General features: G+C 35.9%; 1 protein-coding gene across 1 annotated transcript in view; it reads left to right on the top strand.

Annotated features, from left to right (window-relative positions):
- Diaph2 (diaphanous related formin 2) overlaps positions 1-24867 on the top strand; it is an 826225-nt gene that overhangs the window by 539811 nt on the left and 261547 nt on the right. Inside the window, exon 26 of the mRNA XM_048336944.1 lies at positions 14410-14574. Within this exon, the coding sequence (XP_048192901.1) occupies positions 14410-14574 (165 nt within the window). The remainder of the gene's footprint in view (positions 1-14409; positions 14575-24867) is intronic.

Below are 24867 nucleotides of genomic sequence, written 5' to 3'. Positions count from 1 at the left end.
ACTAGCAATACTACTACTACTACTACGAATAATAACAATAATTTAAAGAAAAAAGTTTTTTTTTCTTTATTGTCAAAGTGAAGTACTGAAGGATGTCATATGTAAGGCAGTGAGTACATTTCTTGTTCAACTTATTACCTACTCCCTCATTTTCCCCCGCCTTCCCCCTTCCTGTTTCCCTCTTCCTGCCCATAAGTTGTACAGTTGGTTTACACAAAATGGTTTTATAAGTATTGCTTTTGGAATCGTTTGTCTTTTTATCCTTCATCTCTTGATTTCGGTATTCCCTTTCCCTTCCCTTGATCTAATACAAGTATATACACTATCCAGGGTACTAAGATGAGATACAGTGATAGTAGGGGTAAATTTCCCCTGTAGAAATTCTTGACACCCCAATTGTCCAGAATAAGCTACATTGAATAAATGCAGGAAAACATTTTGAAATGTATGATTGCCCTGACTGAAGTAGTACATCATAGGTCTTCATATCCTCAATATTTATTTGTTGTTTTCAACCATGCAAAAAGTTTTAGTACATGAGGAAGTCATTGAAGCTAAGGTTAAGGTTACATGAATGGATTCTGATAAGTGAACATAGATCTTCATAGCTTAGGGAAATAAGAGTTGGAAGTTTAATGTCAGCCCAGATTGAAAAGAAATACCAGGGCTGGGAATGTGGCTTAGCGGTAGAGTGCTCGCCTAGCATGCATGAAGATCTGGGTTCGATTCCTCAGCACCACATACACAGAAAAAGCCAGAAGTGGTGCTGTGGCTCAAGAGGTAGAGCAGTTAGCCTTGAACAAAGGGAAGCTAGGGACAGTGCTCAGGCCCTGAGATCAAGCCCCAGGACTGGAAAAAAAAAGAAATACCTCCTTAATAGACAGCTGGGTTAGGAAATGTAAAGTTTTCTTTCAATACCATTATTTTATTTTAGAGTAACATGTCTGTTCTTAAGCTAGTTGACCATAGGTAAATTTGTGATTGCCATGTACTTATTAGGGTCCTTAAACATCACAGGATATACAAATGATGTACAAATATATGTTTACAATCACCTGCCTTCAGTCTAAAATAAAACGATGGCATAAATTGTGCAACTAGACCAATAACATATGCAAATATTTCCATTTTTAAACAAAAAACAACATATTTACTACTTCTGAAGATTTTAGTGTTTCCATCTTACGTGGCTTGTGGTATCTGATTTTACGACTAGAAGAAACCTTAATGAATTTCAACTGTAATTGCTTTATTTTGTACATGAAACAAGGGAGTGAAATTCACCAGTACATGAAGAAAAAAATAAAGTATCATATCTCTTGCCATCATTCATAGGCCTTTCCAATGTACTCTGTTGGTTGATTTTTAATGAATTTGATGTAGAAGATTTTTTTTTGCCTGTCCTGGGAAATTGAATTAGCCTACATGCTCTCCCTGAGCTTCTTTTGCTCAAGGCTGCAGCTCTACCACTTGAGCCATAGCTCCACTTCTGATTGTTTTAGTGGTTAGTTGGAAATAGGAATCTCAAGGACATTGCTGCCCAGGCTGTCTTTGAAATATAATCCTCAGATCTTAGCCTCTTGAGCAGTTAGGGTTACAGGCATGAACCACCAGTGCCCAGTGACTGTTCCCTTCTCATTGCCATTTCTTTACCCCACTTCCAATTGTAGAAGGAAACAACATGAAATAATAAGAGAATACTAACTGACTTTGAAGCTACTTGTTAATTGAAAGAGTACTATTAGGAACTATCTAGAATTAATTATTGAAGTTCCTAAAACTGAAATGAGGCATTTAAAAACAAATGTTTGAAAAGTACTCACAAAATGGGAAAATAGAAAAAAAACAAAATGCCCCACAACTGAATTATATTAAAAGCCAATAAACAAGTATCTATACCTCCATTCCAAAGTAGCAATCATATCAAAATTAACTTGTACAATGAAAATTGAAACACACAATACAGAGGCTGCAAAAATAAAGCAAGAAACAGTTATTCTCAGATGCATAGCAGCACCATTTTTAATTTCATAATCACATATACACTTAGGTTTGAGTGTGATATTTCTTCAAACGTTTTATTCTCTACCTTTGTCTATATTCAAAGCAATAAAACTTGTTGCCTCAGAGACATGCCATTTGACAGAATTTACACTGGTGACAACTTCTGATTCACTAACAAATACAGAAAAAGGACCTTTTGTGATCATTGGAAACTTTAGCATAACCGGCAAAATCTGGTATTTTGTCCATTTAGCTAGACTTACATGTTAAGAATGTTCTCTGTTGGGGGTGGGGATCATATGAAAGCAAAGGAAAATGCAATATAGCAACAAAAGTTTTAGGATATCATCCTTATGGAAATGTGAATAGTCAAGAGGAAGTCTTCTGCCTTTTCTTTGTTTGCTTTGCCTTTGCAGTTACTGCTTCCTACCACTCAGTTCATCTCTATTTCACCAATGTCTGTTAGATATTTCCATTCAGTAGTAGTTCACTGATGGTTCCAACTCAGTGTGTCCAAATAACAAATAGTGCTGCTTTTTGTCTCTTAATTTGCTTATATGAACACAGTATATGTATGTACATTATGTATGTGGAAATACAGTTTTTATATACACTGCCATAACGTAAATATATTTAAATATTTCCCATTTAAAAATCAACATATTTCCACCTTCTAAAGGTATTAGTACTTCCATTTGACCTGAATGTTTATGGAATCTGTTATTTTACAACTAAAAGGAACCTAACAGGATTTCTACTGCCATTACCTACTCTTGTAATCGAGTAGAAAGATGTAAACTCACATCACTCAGTACACAAAATATTCTCTGAGGTTTCCAGGCTAGAAAACTCAATTGGGATTTTTTTGTTACTTTCCTAACCATGAATAACTAGCCAGCTACCAGGTCACATGGAGCGTACCTTCTCTGTGGTTCTTTATATACTTTTTCTTTTTAAGACGTCTTACTACAATTGCCCTTCAACTCATCATCCTTTTGCTGTAGTTTCCCCAATTCTGATTCCAGGAGTCTCAGCTTTCTTCCATTTCTTTTATCTATCTCTATCAATTCATTTTCAGTACTATTCCATTCGTTTTCTAGTTGCTATCTCTGGCCCCAATTTTTACATCTCTCCAAACCATCCTTCTTTCTGTTCCCAAAGTTAGACTCATAAAATCATGTTACTCTTTTACACAAAAGCCATTGAGTACTTCTTACAAAGAAAACATGAAAACCTAAGTATGTATTCAACTTTTTTATCCCCCTTGACATTTCCAGTGTGCCCAAGCCACTTCATCTCAAAATAATCACAGTTGCTTCATGACTTCAGATACATGGATACTTTTGATCATGCTGTTCTCCCTGCCTATCAAATCTTTTCTCTATGTAGAAAGATTCGTCCTCCTCCAACTTTATTCTTCACCCTAGAATTGCACCTTTCTCTGTATTTCCACATCTTTTAAAAATTCTTTCGTGGAGTTTATTTGAAGCCCCACATTTTTTTTGCCCTTTTTAACAGAGGAAATCTTTTGACCTGCTGGTTTAACACATAATTTTGTATAGCCATGATATAGGAAAGGAAACCCCAGTTCAAATCCTGAATCTGCTTATTATCTAAGTGGAATTGAAAAATTCAGTTGGCCTTCCTAAAGCTAATTTTAATCATGTGTAAAATGTAGTTAATAATAATATTTTTAGGTCATAGGGCCACTAAGAGGGTTAGATTAAAAAAACACTTGGTAGTTCAGTGCCAGGTTCATTCTAAAGTTCAGTGAACATTAGATCTTGTTACTGCTCCTAAACTATTATTTGTCTACCTTCCAACACTAGTTCATTAATTTCAGCAAGCATTAGAATCCATGTCTTATCATTTTATTTTTCTCTACTTATTCTTTAGCAGTTTCTTACACTCTAATACTACATGATAAATGATTATAGAACTTGATCTAATTAATGTCTGCATATGCATATTATAAATATTAAATAACAGTGACATTCCCAGATATACACATCAATCTCAAAAATTTATCATAACTTATATGTTACTCCAAACATAACTATTTATGTGCCAATCTTGGTGGTTATATATTGCTTAACACCTGTTATTTTTTAAGGGTCTGTGACTCTATGTAACATTCTTCATCATTTCTAAAAATATTTCAATTGGATATTCATATAATTTATACCCTTCTCATTAGTGATTTGGACAATCCTAGTAGATTTTAGTGTGTGTATGTTTTAACTTAGCATTTATTGTGCATTCAAGAGTGGAGGAAATCTGACTCTACTGCTTCCCTGTTTAAAAATTCTTCAATAACATCTTTTTTTCAGGAAAAATACTTTAATAGACCTGTACAGTCTTAATTTCTCACACCTCAGGAGCCATCTACATTACTCAACCCCAGTGTTCTTTCTCCTAGGTTTTTCCCATTCAAATCTTAGTTTTTATGTTTCCGACTTCAAGAGGCATTTCTAGACTCATGCCCTACTTTTCTTTCTACAAGTCTAAATTTAGATCTTCCAATATACAATCAAATGAAAGCTTATGCTTTGAAGTCACATTCCTTAATTTTCCATTTTAAAAAATGTTTTGTATTTATTTGTTCAATTAATATTTTTGCCAAAGAACTGCTATCTCCTAATAAAACATTGCCCTTTTCTGAAAACTTTCTGCTCTCATCAGCCCTTAGAAGATACCTGTCTCTTAGGAGACATTTAATATAGATGTTTTAGTAGAAAAAAATAATCACTCTGTTGTGTTTCTAAGTATACAAAGATTGGCTATCCTCTAATAAAGAATTAATGAACAATATAATAAAGGACCAAATAAAAATGGGGAAAAATTAGGACTGCTGAGTACTTCTCATCTCTCTAATAACCACTATCCTGTTTGTGCCTTTAACTGGAAGCTAATTTAGAAGCGTTTTGTTTATCACAGTTGACACAGCCCATTTGTGGAAAGGTGGGATCATTACAAAATATTTCCTTTCCGGTGGCACAATTGCCTCCTATATGTTAAAAACTGAGGATGTTTTTTAGGGTCTTTCAACTCTCTATTATATTCTTTAAGTGTTCAAATGCTTCTATTTCATTGTATGATTTTAAAGGAAATTTTTACTATGTATGAAGAACTATCATAAAGTCGTATATAGAACCCAAATGCAACCCACATTGTCCGTTAATGCTTCACAGTTTTAAATATTTGTCAAGATATAGTCATCACAGAATATGAAATTCATAGGTAAATTTCTGCTAGTCTAATTATGCCTTAATATTTATAAGGTATTTCTGTGAAATATTAATAATTTCTGATTAGATGCTATTCAAATTAAATGGAAAAATCGATATTTTTTTGCATTTAGAAGAATCTTTCCCAAAAAGTTGTGGAAAGTGGAAATACTATCTGTATTTTCCAGTTGTGTGTATATTTGTGACTTCCTTTTATTTAAGTGGGTAATTATGTCATGTTCCTAACAAAATCTTGTGTGAAGGTTAAGTGGATCTCAAGTTGATTTTTCCATATCTTCAACAATCCAGCTGTAATGATATTTAATATTTCAAGTTTTTATTAAAACTTTAACTTATGTACTGTCTATGAATATAAGCAAATGTAAGGATGAATTTGAGGCAATTAGCTGTGTGATGGAAACACTCCATGTAATTTTCTTCTCTGGTTTATTCTAACTATATCAACCTGCTTTCTCCTGCAGTAATAATGTCTCTTTAAATGAAAATTAAGTAAAATTATAATCAGTTTTCTCTACCTAGTATTTGATGCAGTAATACCATGTTACCAGTTAGACAGCAAGGTTTATTAACACTCATTTTCAGATAGTGTATGGACATGTAGGTATAACTACCTGTTTACTGAGTCTTGGAAATTTCTCAGGTAGGTTTTATTTTTCTTTATCATCAAAGTGAAGTACAAAGGGATTACAGTTTCATATGTAAGGCCAGTACATTTCTTATCCAACTTATTAGCTCCTCCCTTATTTTCACCCATCACCCTCTCCCCACTTCCCTCCCCCCTTGAGTTGTACAGTTGGTTTACACCAATTGGTTTTGAAAGTATTGCTCTTGCAATGGTTTGTCTTTTTATCCTTTGTCTCTCGCTTTTTTGTATTCCCTTCCCTTTCCCTAGTTCCAATACATGTATATACAGTATCAGGGGTACTAAGATCATTTACAGTAATAGCAGGGGTAAAACCACAAGAAGGGATTACAAGAGAATAAAAGTACGGTTTAACAAGGCATGTTGAAATTAACTATAACAATGATATACCTCTTATTTCCATAACATGGAGTTCATTTCGCTTAGCATTATCTTGTGTATTCGTACGGGCATTATTATTTTGATCTTCTGCTATGTCTATACTAGAAATATACTAATTATTCCGTATGAGGGAGACCATAGAGTTCATGTTTTGGGGGGTCTGGCTGACTTCACTTAGTAAAATTTTTTCCAAGTCCTTCCATTTCATTACATATGGGGCGATGTCATTCTTTCTTATAGAGGCATAAAATTCCACTGCGTATATGTACCACATTTTTTTGATCCACTCATCTACTGAGGGGCATCGAGGTTGGTTACATATTTTAGCAATGACAAATGGTGTTGCCATGAACATAGTTGTGTTGGTGGCTTTAATGTGGTCTTGCTTGTAATCTTTTGGATAGATCCCCAAAAGTGGGGCTGCTGGATTGTAGGAGAGCTCTATGTTTAGCCTCATGAGGAACCTCTATACTGTTTTCCAGAGTGTTGAAGAAGTTTACATTCCCACCAGCAGTATAGTAGGGTTCCCTTTGGCCACATCTCCTTCAGCATTTGTTATTCTTAGTTTTCCTGATAATGGACATTCTTACTGGGGTGAGGTGGAATCTCAGTGTAGTTTTGATTTGCATTTCTTTTATGGCTAGTGATGTGGAGCACTTTTGCCTGTATCTCTTGGCCATTCTCATTTCCTCTTCAGACAAGTTTCTTTTTAGATATTTGGTTCATTTGTTGATGGGGGCCATTGGTTCTTTGAAGATTTGTTTTGGAGGAATTTAATTTTTTGAGTTCTCTGTATATTTCAGATATGAGGCCTTTGTCTGTTGTATGACAAGTAAAGATCTCCCTATCTGTGTGCTTTCTGTTTATTTTACAAGCTATGTCATTTGCCATACAGAAGCTCAGCTTTAGACAATTTTGTATAGTACATTCATTATTACCACTGTTTCTTGAGGTCTATTTTCAGTAAGTTAATATGAGAATTCTTTTTGGATTTAGGATATGGGATTAATAAGTATAAATTTCCAGAATCATGATTGAGACCCAACTGGTCTCATGTTAATACTTTTGAATAGTTGGCATTTTTGCATGAAAATATTTTAAAATGAAAGGTGATTTTTTTGTGCTTCATTGACTCTTATGCTAAACAATATCAGAAATATTTTTCTTTGTAGAACAAGGAATTTGAAAATGGAATTTGTAAGAGAATTATTCTGATTACATCTTCACCTCTCATTCTGATTAGTTTCTATGTGTTGATAGGTCTTACTTTACCACCTTATGGCTGTTTTGTATTAAGATATAAATTGTTATAAATTATGCTTATCTTAGAAGGTTAATAGTTTTCCCAGGATTCTTCACTTAAAATATTTCATGGCTGTTCAAGGTTGCTTAAGAGATGGAAGAGACCATTATGCATTTTGATCCACTGATAGTCTAATCATTTTCACCATAGTTCTGCATTCGTTGATGCTGTTAGAGCTGTGATACAAAGGCCAAGAAATCTGGGCACTTGAAGCACATGTCCTTTTTACTGCCTTTGGTAGCAATTCTCTTTAGTAGTTCCTCCGAGAGCTGTGTCAGGAGAAGTTAGTTCTCTTGAGAGAGCAATATACTCATAACCAGCTTTCACTTTCCATTCTAAACATGCATGTGGGCTTCTCCCTGAGTGGTCTTAAAACACAGCTAACAGCACATTGACTAGTCTAGTTAATGCCATCCTAACAGTGTACAACACATTTTCTAAATTCTTGGTTATATTCAATCTTAAGTAATCGCATGGAAGTACAACAGCAGGCCAGTTAAAATCTCTACTGACAAATACTTCTCACCTTTTTCATAGGCACAGTTCAGTTAAAGGTGTAGCTATTTCATATTATAAATATATAGATATAGGCACTCATTCTACCTCCACAAGAATATGGTGTATGATTTGTAGAATCAAAACTGCTTGTAACTCACTAGATTTTGTTATAATCCATTTCATAGTGAATTACTTATTTACTTGACATCTCAATATACAACTTTTAAAGCTTAATTTCACTAAGTGTATTTTGTTATTGTTATTTCCTTGTTTTGTGTTGCTGGAGATTGAACGAACACAAGGCCTCTTACATACTAGGCAAGCACTCTTTCATTGAGCTAAATCCTTAGCCCTTTTGATTTCTGTATTATTTCTTGTTTTTATCTGATATTTTTTTCCTTATTGTCAAAGTGAAGTACAGAAGGGTTACAGTTTCATATATAAGGCAGTGAGTGAAACAAACTTCAGTAATTTCTCTAGGCTGACCTCACACAGTGATCCTCCTGTAGCTGGTTGTAGGCATACTATGTCACACTTGGAGAAAACATATTTTTAATTTTGTTTTGATAAGGGAAATAAAATAAATGGCCAGCATTAATTTTATTTGTTATATTACTATACTCTAGAGAAATAACATTAATAGGAGGTAGATATTGATACAGATACAGACATATATGTTGACATAGATGATAGATACATAGATTGAGATATTACACAATTTATTTTGGTAATTGACTGGTAGGATTTTTGAAACTGAGAAGTCCCATTGTCTCCCATAGGAAAGCAGAGAAGCAGGAAACAAGTGGTATATTTTCAATTCATGTTCAACGGCCTCACAACTAGAGGAACCAATTGGTAGTAGTCCTAGTCCAGAGGTCTGAGAACTAAGTATGAGGAGATGATGTGGGATAACTGCTATGTCCTAGTTCCAATCTCAGACCCTACTCAGATTCAAGTATATTTTTCAAGCAGGAGAAGTTAGATATGCCACCTTCTGATAGGATAAAATGTACCCACATTGGTGATTATAAATATTTATAGTCTGCAAATTTGAATGCCAATTTATGTCAGAAACACCCTCTCAGTCACACTAAGAATAGTATTTTACCAGCTCTCTGGGCATTTGTGTGTGGGACTAGGATGTGGCTCAAGTGGCCTTGCAAAGTCAGGTCCGTAAGTTCAAACCCTAATTCTGCCATCTACTTATGTATTTGCTAGGGTAATATTTGGATTTCAAGATGCAAATTTAACCTGTCCATTAGTACTTACAAGAAAAATAACAAAATTTAACAGATGGCTATTCAACTGATGAATATATTTACTATTACATTTGTAGTATTAAAATTAATATAACCAGGAACCAGTGGCTTACACTTATAATCCTAACTACTCAGGAGGCTGAGATACAAAGATTGCAATTCAAACCCAGCCCAGCCAGGAAAGCCCATGAGATTCTTATCTCAAACAAAAAACACTTACCAAACAAGTTGGAAGTGGATCTGTGACTCAATTGGTAGAGTGCTAACATTGAGCCAAATAAAACAAAAAAAAGCAAACTCAGCAACAGCACCTCAGTCCTGAGTTTAAGCCCCAAGCCCAGAGTAAAAACTTAATGTGAAGATCATTGTCAGTGTAATCCTGACTGTTGTTTAACCTATACATTTATTCACTATTACATTTAAAATATTAAAAGTAATATGAAGATGTAAATTATGCACTTCTATCATATGAAAAGAGCTAAATATAATGCCTGGGACTACTACTATTGTCACCTTTTTACTAGTTTCCATAACACAGAAATTTCTATTGTCACCTTTTTACTAGTTTCCATAACTCAAAAATTTGCATAGCAATATGGTTGCCTTTTTATAAAGATTATTTTAAGGAGTATGGAATATAATGGAAAAACTACATCATGAATAATAAAAAGGATTTAAAATGCTAATTAATGTTAGATTTATTCTTAATATGAGATTGTAAACTTCTTCAGGGTGGATATTAGGGCTGTGAAGATCATTGCATCAGTTTGTTTAGCATAGTATCAACCAGTGTCCTGCATTTAATGGCTACTCAAAAGAATGAAATGAAAACTCCACAAATGAAATAAACTTATGAAAAAATGGGATTGTCTATAAGGTTTTTCTTATAGAAACTTCTATATATGATCTGATGATATGGTTGCAATTCTGAAGGCTTTCAATGCAACCTCATAGGATTTATACCTTTTATAAATAATGGCTTGCAGATAAGAGAAAGACTTAGAGAGTGGGCTGCTTCCCACTTATTTGAAAGCGAAAACCATTGCTAGAATTTTTCATATATTCCCACTTTGGTACTCAGACAATTTCTGGTATCAGTTTTTCCTGTATAAGTGTAAATTTATAAAGCTGTGTTTCATTCACTACATGAACACTGGGTAGCAATGAATACTGGGTAGCAATAAATGAGCAATGTAAACATATTCTTTGTTATCTGTGGCTTTTTTATGGCTTTACAAATTTTGAGCTTTCTGACACATGCAAGTGATTTTGTTATTTGCATTGCAAATAAGTTACAAGTAATGACCTTTCAAAGTGTTTCTGCCTAGCAAATCCCTAGTATTGGTTTTTTTGTTGTTGTTGTTTTGGTTTGGTATTAACATCTTAATTATCAAAACTATATATGATATACTCAGAAGATAAAATCAGAATGTATATGAAATATAATGTATCCTTTTATTAATAAAAAATCAGTGTCTGTTATATTATTTCTTTCAAGTTCATTAATATCAAAATAGACTTGCAGTTGAAAGATTTAATGTCACTTGTTAGCAGGAAAGAGTTTGTTGTGTTGCTTAATGTGAATATTAATAGTTTAGTAGCACAAAAACAACCCTAGGTAGGGGGCATCTCATTTTTAAAAGTCCTGGCATATTCTATAAGTGTCAGCTCCAAAGTAATTTTCCAGAAGTGGTCTGATTTCCCCACTGACTTTCACTGTAAAACGAGAACTGTGTTCCCATAGAAAATAAATTTAGCTCCAGGTTATAATAAAACACATTGGAAGAATTCAGAAAACCCTATAAAATCCAGTATTTCAAGCCACAATTATCAGTTCCTGATAAGAAAAGGAATGTCTGCCACAAAATATTAACTCACTGTAGTGAATCTTGAAGTGGTATACCCCATACTATGCTTTCATAATTCCAAGTGTATTTTTTTTTTTTGGCTAGTCCTGGGCCTTGGACTCAACTCAGGGCCTGAGCACTGTCCCTGGCTTCTTCTTCCAGCTCAAGGCTAGCACTATGCCACCTGAGCCACAGGGCCCCTTCTGGCCGTTTTCCATATATGTGGTGCTGGGGAATCGAACCGAGAGCTTCATGTGTAGAAGGCAAGCGCTCTTGCCATTAGGCCATATTCCCAGCCCACAAGTGTATTTATTTTCCTTCTAAGGAACTTTACTTCTGAAGTCAGTCATTATTTTTAATGAATTTCACTCTAATTTCAGAATATTGGTATGGTTTTCGTTAATTTTTTATTTTTTTGACAGTCCCGGGGCTTGGACTCAGGGCCTGAGCACTGTCCCTGGCTTCTTTTTGCTCAAGGCTAGCACTCTACCACTTGAACCACAGTGCAACATCTGGCTTTTTATGTTTATGTGGTGCTGAAGAATCAAACCCAGGGCTGGGAATGTGGCTTAGTGATTGAATGCTTGCCTAGCATGCATAAAGCTCTGGGTTTGATTCCTCAGTACCACATAAAGTTAAAAAAAAAAGAATTGAGTCCAGGGCTTCATGTATGCTAGGCAAGTAGTCTACCATATCCCCAGCCCTGATTTTCTTTACTATTTAGGATTCATCCACTTACCTTTATCAAGAAGATTCCTATAAACATTCATCATAAAAAGTTAGGTTGAATATGATATAAAATATTCATCACACTTATTTCTGGGTTGGAAACTATAACCAATGTATTTTGTTTTCATACTTTTAAGTCACATAAAAGGTCATTTTCAATATATTTTCTATAGCTAGGAAAATTTCTTCCTGTAAATATAATAATTTCTTCCTGTACATATACATGTGTGCATAGTGATATATTATTAGGAAGAACCTTTTTCTATTTGATAGTGATGGTTTTTATGGGTGCTGTTATTACCATTTTTTAAAAAATTAAGAATGTCATAACTACTTTCTGGGGATAGCAACTTTCTATAACATATTACTCAAAGTGTCATTCTAGACCATAAGCATCATCCAGGAACATCTTAGAAATGATCATTCTCGACCATCTCAAGTGGGACTCAACAAACTTTCCATATTTAAACAAGACCTTGGGTGATTAAAGTTCCAAAGCTATACAAAATTCTTTCTAGAAGACAGCTAATTCTCTGAGCTTCATTAGCTCAAAACTGCCATCCTAGCTACTCAGGGAGCTGAGATGTAAGGATAGAGGTTGGAAGCCACCCAGCCAGCAAAGTCTAGAAGACTCTTATCTCCAATTAACCAGCAAAAAGCCAGAAGTGGAGCTGTGTCTCAAGTGATAGAACACTAGCCTTGAGCAAAATAACTCAGGGAAAGCAGAGGCCATGAGTCCAAAGCTCTGGGACCAGCAAAAACAAGAAGAAGAAGGAGAAGGAGAAGGAGAAGGAGAAGGAGAAGGAGATGGAGAAGGGAGAAGGGAGAAGGGAGAAGTAGAAGAAGCAGAAAGAAGAAGGTTGAAAACAACTACTTCTCTTTTTTACTCCATCCCCACCTCCTCCATTGTTTCCATGCAAGCTTTTTCCTCTTTAGGAGAGCAGTGTCTTATCCATCCTTGAATTCTTGGCTAAAACAAAGGAGAAGTTAACATAACACATACAAATGTACTTACTGTAATTTATTTGTTGTTGATTTTATTTAATTTGGGTTTTAGTTTGAGGTTTTGTTTGTTTGTTCTGAGACAGGGTCTCACTATGTAACCCAGATTATCCTGGAACTCAACTCAGCCTCTTGAATACTGAGATTACAAGTATGTCCCCCAATTCCTAGCATATTAAGTTCCATGTTATATGGGGGACTTTTGAGATGAAAACCCAAAGAAAAGATCTATATATTATTATATGTTATGTTTAGATTTCATAAATAGTGGACAGATAGGAGGAAATAAGATTGGATAAAGTAGGCATAAATTGAGAGGCATCAAGCAAGAACTATTCAGATCATTCACTGTGTTTATTTATGTCCCAAGATAAGAATATTCATTTTATCCTGATGGAGGTTGGGGAGCTCTATTTTGAGGATTTTATGACTTCTCCAAAGGCAGATCAGATAATTTCTTTCTTGTTGCTTCATTAAAGAAGGGTAAATTTAGAAAAGGGAAACCTTGCTGGTTGTGCATTGTGCTGTTTGCTTAAGGGCCCATGTACCAGATTTGGGGGTAGTGTATCCTGAACCTCCTCATTTTCTTCTCCTACTTTCCCCTGTGTTTCTGCTTATCAAGTGGGAGGGGTGTGTGTGTGTGTGTGTGTGTGTGTGTGTGTGTGTGTGTGTGTGTGTGTGTGTACATGAATTTCTGTATGTGAATGTACAGTATACATGGATATAGCTCACATGTATAATTCAGTACAGTTTCTTTTCCCATTATAATGTCTATGTCAGTGGGTCGTTCGGTTTGTCTGTGTCTGCCTATCTATCTGATTGTCTATCAATGGTATATTTTTAAAAAAGAAAAATGACTTATTTTGTTTTTGTCTGATGTTTTGGGTGTTGCTTGCTTTTACCCTTATTCATAAATTATATGAGATAGTCTTGAGATATGACCCACATTATTTGCCATAGTTCCGCTTAATTTAGAGGTTTCCAAATTCACTAAGCAATCAATTTCAACCAATTAAAAACTCATCAACTCTAGCAATTTATACTACATTGTATGCCTGGCCTTTCCAACAATCTTATTTTCCTAACCATCCAATTTTCTACATTCTACAGTATGTGAGTGTATTTGGGGATGGGGCCTTTAAAGATGTAATTAGTATAAAAGGTCACTTGCATGGATCCTAGGTCCTTATAAGAAGAAACACATTGACATCATAGAAGAAAAACCCTATGAGAACACAGTAAGAAAATAGCCATCTGCAAGCCAAGAAAGCCATTTCATAAGAAATCACACGTGTCCATACCTTCATCTCTGAGAAAGTAAATGTATATTGTTTAAACAAACCAATCTTGGGTTTTTTGATGTCAGCCATAACAAACTAATAAACAAGTATGGGTGCTCTACAAATATTTATAGAAGTGATGGTTTAAGTCAATGTTAGCACTTAGTGATTGGCTCTGAAATCGTATTGTTTCATATTCCTTAACACAAAGTTACAACTTTACCAAAACTGCCAGAGAACAATTTGAAAAGCTATCTACCATGCACAATAACATGATAAAGCTCTATGAAAACCTTGGTGAATACTTCATTTTTGACTCTAAGACTGTGAGCATGGAAGACTTTTTTGGTGATCTCAACAACTTTCGAAGTCTGTTTTTGGTGAGTAATCTATCTTGAAGCATTGCAAGGCCTATTGTTCTTGTTTCTAGGAGTCTTGAAAATGTTATGTGCCTATTGACTAAATTGATCTTATTTTATAATCCTTGAACAGAAATTAATGAATAGTTTATACTTGTGACAGATATTTTATACCAGGATAAAAAAAATATTGGCTGGATTAATGTATAATGGGAACCTAAATGAATTGTATTTAGGTCTAGGTATGTGTAGGAAGGATTCTACAAAAATCTTATGACAGTGAATTAATCTGTATTTTAATGAACTGCCTTATATACCATAATGTTATAATTTCCCAGAGCTTAAAATGAATTCATAAAATCACATTTTACTTAACAAATTATGCTGTGATTGATTAACAAGTTCCTTTTGCAGCATAAATAGAAAACTGATTTTAAATTGAACTATGTGAATGAGTTTGAATAATTAAGTTACTTTCAAAATGTGGTCCCTAGTTTTAGTCTATAGCTCAGTAACAATAAATATTAGAATTAGTTGGTGGTGTGCAGTTAATATGCTAGTTATTACCTTAGAAGTAATCGTAATAAAAGCTGTCCTACATAAGTGCAATGTTAATAAAGTTCCTAATTTAACAAAGAAGTAGAAGGAAGGACAGAGACTATGATTATGATAGAAATAAGAAGGAATCAACAACAGTTGACATCAAACAGGTGAGTGTCTATATATTTGAAAGAAGCAACCTGGCTATCATTTCCAGCAGGATGACTGTTTGCAATCAAGTTCATTGTCTTCCCCATAGAGAAAAAGGAAATACTGTAAGTCACAAAGAAATGGAGACCAGAAACATATTTCTGTAAACATATTGAAATGAAAAAAATCTAAGAATTATTATTGTGCCAACAATGTCTGTGGAAAAATGCATACACACACACACACTCAGTCTTCATTAAAAAATATCTTGTTTTGACATGGATCAAAATTTAAACCGTTGCCTATCATTTTATATTCCTTCTTTCTCAATACACACAGAAGCACCATTATAGATAGAGTATCTTTCTCATATTGCACAGCTTTCTTTCTTTTCTTTTTTTTAGGGGTGGTGGTGGAAAGAGGAGAGGTGCTTGTCCTGGGGCTTGAACACTATTTCTGAGGTTTTTAGATTAAGGATAGTGGCTCTGTCACTTGATCCAAAGAGCCACTTTGGACTTTTGTTTGGTTTTGTTTCTTTATTGGAGATAATCTCACATACTTTCCTGCCCATGCTGGCTCTTGAGTAGCCAGGATAGTATGTGTGAACCAACAGTGCCTGGTGCAGTTTTCTTTTTTCTTTTCTTTTTTTTTTTTTTTTTCAGGCAGGAAAGAAAGTTTATTACCGAACTGCTGGCCTGTGGCCAAGATGATCCATGGCCAGAGAGAAGGGAGGGAGAGAGCGACCCCCCACCCAACCCTGCATTATATCTAGGGCAGGGGCAAGGGGTGTGGCCAGGTGGATTAGGATGTCACCTCAGGGAAAGGGGCGGTAACTGCCTCCAGGTCTGCAGGTTACCCAGGTAATGGGGTGGAGTCTTAATGAGGTGGGGCCATATACTTGGAGCCCTCAGGGAGAGGACCTAACATTCCAGCCTTTTAATAGTTATGAAAAAGGGGAAGACTCTCTCTGGCTGCTTCCTGCTGGCAAGGGGCATCGGCATTAGGGGTAAAGGCAGAAATGTGGCCTCTCCTGGAGAAGGCGAGCAGCAGGGTCCCTTGGTGTTAGATGCCAGTCCTTGAATGAAGCCTGGAAGAAGTCTCATGAGGCAGGGGCTGGGCAAAAAAAAATATTAAGGCAAAAGGAAGGGCTTAGGGCACAAAATTAAAAATTGGATGACTTGGACAGTTCTTATACTCAGGCATGGACATTAGATGGACAAGCTACTATCTCTTGATCCCCTGGCTCTGATTAATTTTTTTTTTTTTTTGCCAGTCCTGGGCCTTGGACTCAGGGGCTGAGCACTGTCCCTGGCTTCCTTTTGCTCAAGGCTAGCACTCTGCCACTTGAGCCACAGTGCCACTTCTGGCCATTTTCTGTATATGTGGTGCTGGGGAATCAAACCCAGGGCTTCATGTATACGAGGCGAGCACTCTTGCCACTAGGCCATATCCCCAGCCCGGCTCTGATTAATTTTGAAAGGGTGAGACAAAGTGACTCCATTTTGGATGTGATCATTTTCCTCTTACTCCACTCCATGATACTTGTTCCCGGAACTGGCTGAGTCCCAGGGGTCTAGGTGCTTGTTTCTGGGATGGCTTGCCCTCATTGGCATTCACAGAATTTGAACTCAGGACCTGGGCATTGTCCCTGAGCACTTCTGCTCGAGGCTAGTACTCTACCACTTGAGCTCCACTTCCAGCATTTGGCTGGAAAGAGACCAGTCTCTTCAGCCATGCTTCCAGCCTAGCGCTTTGCTGATTAATTGGGAGATGGAGTTTGAGAGAGATTTTCAGCCCTGGCTGGCTTCGAACTGCAATCCTAGGAGTCTTTGCCACAAAAGCCCTTTTTGATTTCCAATTAAAACAACAAGGAGACCAAGGGGACTAGAGCTTAGCTGTACCTTGTCAAGAACTGACCAAATACTTGCCAAAATTCTGCAATGACAAAACTCAGTAGATGTGATGAGTTTTAGCACAGATATATAGCTAGATGGACATACTAACAAATGACATTTACACATACATACACACATGGAACACACATACACACTATGCACATAGGTTTTACAGCATGCAAAAATGAATTTAAGCAGTAGACTCTTTCAGAATTCCAATAGTAAATGACATTTTTTTGTCCAGTACTTTAGAACCACGTGGTCGGTTAGAAAAACAATTTTGCTAGAAAACAACAATTTTCAGATTATAAAATGGAGAAATCTTACTTTGATAAACTCCAGTGGGATGCCATGTTGAGGGGGGTGGCAGGAGGACACAAACACACTAATAGAGAACACGTGGCATGGCATAATGGCGCCTGAGCTGATGCCTGTTAGACCCAATATCCACCACGTGGTCAATGCTAGAGAAAAGAACTTTTAGATATCTTTGCTGACCAAGCACATTGGTGGTCAAGCCTCAGTATCGGAGGTCTGTGAAAAGAGGCAGCTTTGTGAGCAAGGCACATTATCAGGATGGTACGACTTGGAGTTTTTATAAAGTAAGCAGGCAGATGAGAGAGGGAGAAAAAGGAAGAGAAAGAGAAGAAAAGAGAGAGAGAGAGCCTGAATATAAGTGACTTCTGACCATTTACCATTGCCGTGGCAAAAACTGTATCTGTTTGAATATTTCGAGCAGGCCTCATTGCACTGTCAAGAGGCGTGCTAGCAGTTTCCCTGGCTCGGGTGTGACTGTGATGCAAAACCCAAAAAGCACGGGAGGGAGGCGCCTGGTGAGTGGATGAGAGCTTACCGGGCAGAAGCGGCAGAAGCGGTGGAAGGAGCAGCAGCAGTTTCACTCACCAGGGTAGACAAGTGGTGTGGATGTGGATGTGGAGGTCAGCAATGATATTAGTGAAAAGTGCCACATGGCGTCTCGCAGCAGTTCGTTTCGCGGAAAAAGGGCCATCAGGACTGGGGATACTCCCAGAAAAAGGAGGAAAATAGAAGGGAATTCCACCTGTCCTAACTCTTAAGCCCTATCCCGGGTTTTGGCACCATATATGTTAGGTTTTTAAAGTAGGTAGCCAGTAAAGGAGAACGCCACGCGGTATTCAGGCAGGAAAGAAAGTTTATTACCATGGCCGGAGAGAAGGGAGAGAGAGCCCTGGTGCAGTTTTCTTTGAAGGACAATTCCTGTGTATAATCTATGTCTAGTCAATTGAACCAGATTATTGCAAGGGTTGATAACTACTCTTGTATTATTTTTCACTTATAATTTTACAAAAAAATATTGTTAAGAAGACTGCATTCTGTGTCTTTGTATTGCCACTAATTGCCTTGAGTCTTTTGGTAAGTCAAATTTATCTTTTCTAGCAGTCTATTTTGTTCCTATAGCTTTGTTTTATTTGGTTGTAAAAAGAAAAGTTTAGGGTACTGTAAAAAAATGATTAGGGTAATGATCACTAAGAACTCCTTCTACTTTAATAGTTTGTAAGTTGTGATCTGAATTTCAGAAATGGCAAACTATTATGAATTATGTCTTTTTCTCTCTAATGATTTCACTGCCCCTTTTAGCATGATTGAGGAAAAAAATTGTCACAAATATTTCTCACTGAGAATAGTCTGACAATCTTTAGCCTCATTTTATGTGTACTGTACTTCCTGAGACCTGTTCTGATTGGATTTTAAAACAAGCAACCATATTATACCATGTGTCAACCAGTCTCAAGTAAACTACCTTCTGTGCTTCCAGCTAGCCATTGCTTTGCTTGCCTTTCATAACACTAGCACTGATTTCTGAGTACAAATTCTTACCCGCTCACTGGAAAGAGAACTAGGTGTGCAACTTAGCAGTTTTGAACTTGTGGTGATCTTGTAACCTCTCTGGGCATTTGTGTCTTCATGTATAAAGTAGGGTGCCAATTACTGCCTCGTGTTTTTACCACTATGTAAAGAAGACCTTGTAACCAATGCTATGCCATTGTAGGTTATTATTATTGATCCTTTTATGACTATTCTTTCAGTTACGCATTGATATCCATTTTTTTATTTTGATACAATTCTGGTTCAGAAATAAAAAAAAGAGAACAGCCTATTTCCATGAGTGAAGGGTAGAAAAACAAATGCAATATAATTTGCTACATTCTTCCATAGTTATATGTTAAAGTACCATACTAATAAAAAGGAAGAATTGCCTAAATCTAATTGTGCTTGCCAGAGAAGCCTTCATAAAGAATTTGACATTTGAGCAGAGTCTGGAAAAATTCATAGGAGTTTGACAAGCAGACTTTGATAAGCATATTTAAGGGTTTTATACCTGACCTATAAGTTGAAGACTCCTAAGTCAACATCAACAACTCCCGTCAATCATTTGTGCTCACCATGTTCCTGTTTTACAGTGAGCTTAAAGTGATTTCCCTCTCCTAGGGGAGGGAAGAGCCCTGAAAGAGAGACAAAAATTGTAATCGCCAGAAGTTCCCATTTTCTTAGTGCTTTGTGTGTTTGGCCTCGGGGTTCTTAGCACTAAAAGCATATTGGACTATAGATGGAAGCAATAAAATACCAGTAGTGCTGAGAAGAAAATAAGAGTTCTGATTCATGTGCTACCAAAAATTACTTCCAAATGAGCTTAGAGTTTCATCTCAGGAGATCTATTTGGCATGTGTAACATAAACAAAAAGCACAAACCAAAAAATTCTTCCTCAGAGAAAGATATCCTATAAAGATGAAGAAAATAGAAATAAACCAAAAGAGTTGACATTATAGATTAAGACCTTTTTCTACATAATCACATTAAAATGAATGACAGCTGAATTGGGTAATCTGTATGAGATGCTTCTCTATTAATGATCAATGTTCATATTATTCAGCTAATGAGAATATTATTAAATGTCTTCAAAATAAATGTATGATCTATTCATATGGGATATATGTAATTGGAAACATTTCCAAATTTAGAATATACATTGTCTTTCTAGTTCGTTTCTTTCAGATTTCATCAGTATATAATGTAGGCATTATTAATCAACAATCCCTTAATTCAAGTTAAATATTTTGTGGAAGAAACTCAAATATCATATCCATGCAATGTCTAAACATGCTTTTTGTTTATTCTTTTACACTTCATTCATTCTGCTAGTTCAAACACTTGACCGTACAGTCTTTTTTACTTTTGAGCTATTTTGTTGTAATTACTTTCAACATGCCATGTGATACCATAGCTTCTATTGTTGTTGATCCTCTTGTACCCCCTTTCTGTGGTTGTACCCACACTATCACTGTATCTTATCTGAGTACATTGGAAACTGTATATATTGGTATTAGAACTAGGGAAGTGAAAGGGAATAGCAAAATCGAGAGACAAAGGATAAAAAGACAAATAACTCCAAAAGCAATACTTGCAAAACCATTTGTTGTAAACCAACTGAACAACCATGAGGGGAGAGGGAAAGGGAGAGGGAGAGGGGGAATGAGGGAGGAGGTAACAAACAGTACAAGAAATATGTACCCAAGGCCTAACATATGAAACTGTAACCTCTCTGTACATCACTTTGACAGTAAATGAGAAAAAAAAAAAGAAAAGAAAAAGTCAGAAGTGGCACTGTGGCTCAAGAGGTAGAGTGTTAGTCTGGAGCAAAAAGAAGCCAGGGACAGTGCTCAGGCCCTGAGTTCAAGCACCAGGACTGGCAAAAAAGAAAAAAAAAGATTAAAGTATTGTAGGAATACCTTCACCTTCTTTACACAATACAGTTACTATGCTGTATTTTCATTGTTGCTAATCTACAGGACTGGGGATGGGGATATAAAGATGAGAGTGTTTGTGTCACAATATCCTAACAAAAACATTTCTATAATGTAAACCTTCATGGGGAAAGACAGGGACAATATGAGTTTTCCACAGAACTGATTTCATTTAAATTAAATGATTGACCTTAATAAAAAGAATAGAAAATTCAAAATCAGTGAACTTTACGTGTTTTACCACCATACAATATTTTACTTAGGTATAAAAATTAATTTCAGCTGTTGAGAAAGTGTTTGGGGCAAGTATTATACTTCAATGACTTTCATATCTTCAAAGTATAGAGAATACTTCTTTTTTCTTTTCAATCTGTCAATTTCCTGCCAGTTCTGTGTGTTTTTTGTTCTTACTAATGAACAATATGTTACCCAGGCACTCAGTAAATATTTTTTGTATGTGTCCTAATTCGATTTATAGATCTCATAGTAGTTAAAGGAAACTTTAGTTGAATATGGGTGTTATAAAACAAGTGGGCTTACTGTTAACTAGAATTCTAGCAACCTCAGATTGCTATTTTATGCTTCATAAGGTGATCTCTCTTTGCATTACCAATAATGTGGTAATTTATATTGTGAAAATGACCTTGAGAAACTAAAAATCCTGGTATGCCTCCATAGTAATGTAAATTTCTTGGTAAGCTAAATATCTCCAAGTCTCATTACTTGGGAATTCGGAGAACTATTGCCTTAGTAACAGTAATACAAGTATTCCAAATAATCATTTCTTTTGCCCCCTACTGGCAGGATTCAAATCCCTGCATTCTCTATTTCCACAGCACATCTGGAGTTATTGCATACATGCTAATGTGTCATCTATGGTCATATTTGCTGTTTATCCACAAATGAGCTGCTGAGTACTTCCTAGTTTACAAGAAATAGAATATGTAGCATTGAAAAAAATAGGTAAAACCCTCTGTACCTATGTCTTACTACAAATTAATACAAATCCAGTTTCCTCCTGCAAAGTGTTTGCTTTAGGTATGCCTATATGTAGGCCAAGCTCCAACAGCTCCAATTTCAACACTAACATATAGTAGTGTGGTACTCGGTTTATCAGTAGCCATGTTTCACAGGACATTTCATTAAAACAGTTCCTTCCAGTTCTACTCTTATCCTTTTCTCCTTAGGGGCTTTAAAAAGTCTTTCAACTCTTAGCTAAATGAAGGGGACCCTAATACCATGAACCACTCCATTACTCTCCTTCTTCTCTTTTTGTTTGGGTACTTGGGTGTCGATCTTCCTTTTCCTGGAAGCCATGAATAAATAAAATGCCAGCCTATATCATTTCATGCAAATAGAAACCTAAGGGCCTAACAACTCCCTCTAGTTAATCACATACACCCAGATAATTCCCTTTGAGCTCAGCTGGGACCACCTTGGCTACATAGCCTTGGGTTTATTTTGATCTATTGCAACTCTTTGAAAATAGGCAATCCATGTAAAATATATGGTAACTCTATTAAGTAGAATATATGACCAGAATACTTCATTTCCCAGCTATGCTGGATAGCTGACTTTACTATGTTTTATATAAATATCATTGAATTCATTTTAGAAAAATATGTCAACCATCATGTCTTGTATTCTATTTGACTCTTTTCTTTGAGGCAGAAGTGGATGTCCTCTTTTTCTGATATGATTGTTCCTTGCATAGTAAAACTAAATATTCTATCATAAACAACTAAAGGAATATGTAACAATAGTGCACAGTTTACATAGTTTAAAGATAGTCAAAATTTCCCAATATCACAAAATGCCTAGTGATTTGTATGGTTTTAACATATGTATACATTTGAAATTAATATTATAAAACTTAAAGGTATCATAAATGTTTCTAAAAGTTGTCATTATTGCTTATGACAAGCTAAATTTTGTCTGTTAAAAATGGAAGGGATTAGCCAGGTGCCAGTGGCTCACCTCTGTAATCCTAGCTACTCAGGAGGCTGAGATCTGAGGACTGAGTTCAAAGCAGGATGGGGCAGAACAGTCAGACTGTTCTCTCCAATTAAGCACCAGAAAAGCGGAAGTGGCTCTATGGCTCAAAATGGGAGAGCACTAGCTTTGAAAAAAAAGAGCTGATAGTCTCTAGGCGCTGAGATCAAACCCATGACCAACACAAAAAAAATGAAGGTATTGTAATAGTCACAATGAAAACATGAACAAAACCAGTACAAGGCCTTATTTTGTTAATAATGTTTTAGAACTAGAATACAAAATGTACTATCATTAGTTCTGACTTAGAATTTTTCATAGAAGTGTTCCCATAAATAAGTTATTGCTGAATTATGTCCAAAAGCCAGAAAGTATGGGAAAGTTATAAGATAAGCAATGCAGAGGACAAGTGGTTCATACCTATAATTCTAGCTACTCAGGAGTCTGAGATCTGAGGACTGTGGTTCCACGCCAGCCCGGGCAGAAGAGTCCCTGTGACACTCTTACCTCCAATTAGCCACTGAAAAACTCAAAGTGGTACTGTGGCTCAAAGGATAGAGCACTAGTCTTGAGCACAAAGATGCTCGGGGACAGTGCCCAGGTCCTGAGTTCAAGAACCATAACCAGCAAATAATCATAATAATCTTTTTTTTTTTTTTTGCCAGTCCTGGGCCTTGGACTCAGGGCCTGAGCACTGTCCCTGGCTTCTTCCAGCTCAAGGCTAGCACTCTGCCACTTGAGCCACAGCGCCGCTTCTGGCCGTTTTCTGTATATGTGGTGCTGGGGAATCGAACCTAGGGCCTCGTGTATCCGAGGCAGGCACTCTTGCCACTAGGCTATATCCCCAGCCCATAATAATCTTAATAATAAAAATAGTAATAATAATTCAGTTGTTTTCCCTCCAGAGCTTCATTCTGGTGGGGAAGAAATGGTAATAATGAAATATTATATACATATAGGAAGAACAAGTAAACACAGAAGAGAGACATTCATTCTAGCAGATTTAAGGAAGGCATTACAGATAAAGTGAAATATAAGCTGGGCAGAATCATTGTTTTAATTCTGAATGACCTTTCATGTTCAAAGAAATGCTTACGATTTTCTTCTCTCCAACATCATTTTGGTGTATAACTTTAGTGCCCCATGCTGAGTTTAAAGTGTAAAAAAGCAGAAATTTTATTGCCAGAGAAGCAGTTATCAGCTAATTATTATGATCTAGAGGTTATCCACCATATCCCTAGGTGAGCAGTAACCAAGCTTCAATTACTAATTGACTGAAAGCTGTCCTTATTGACTGACAGCAAATTATCTAGACCAAAAGTCACTGCTAAAACACTGCATTGGGTTGTGATAATTTAGGCCAGTGGTCCACACTCAAGGGTGATTTTGCCTTCCAAGGGATATTTTACAAGGTCTAGAAACATTTTTGGTTATTTCCATTAAAGAGAAGAAGTGATAATGGTATCTGTTGAGAGAAGCCAGAATTACTGATGAACCACCATTTCTTAATAAAAAAAGTTCAGTTCTAAGATTGAAAATCTTGGCCTCAAGGTTATTGACTAAAATTTTTTTAGTTATTTTTTGGAAAATAAATTACAATGATCCAAACTAGGAATTTATACTAGGTAAGTTGATAATATATCCATTTGTCACATCATTTTAATATTTTAATGACAATTTCAATTATTGATTTGATCACTGGGTTTAGTTAAGTTTCTTTACAATTGAAAGATGTCCTTGTTTATATGGCTACTCACCAGTATCTCATGTTTTAGGTTTGAGCTGCCTTATCAAGCTTTAATTTGGCATATGTATTCATTTATTGGTATTTCCTTCTTACTCGTTTATGTTATATTTTTATCTTCAAATTGTTGTAAGTGGAGCTTACAATTCACCATGTCAATTCATGTATCTAGTGCATCTTTATCAGAGTCATCCTTTCCTTCTTCTTACC

This window comes from Perognathus longimembris, chromosome 28 (genome assembly GCF_023159225.1).
Source record: "Perognathus longimembris pacificus isolate PPM17 chromosome 28, ASM2315922v1, whole genome shotgun sequence".
Classification (NCBI taxonomy): Eukaryota; Metazoa; Chordata; class Mammalia; order Rodentia; family Heteromyidae; genus Perognathus; species Perognathus longimembris.
This window is presented reverse-complemented; position numbering and strand designations above follow the sequence as displayed.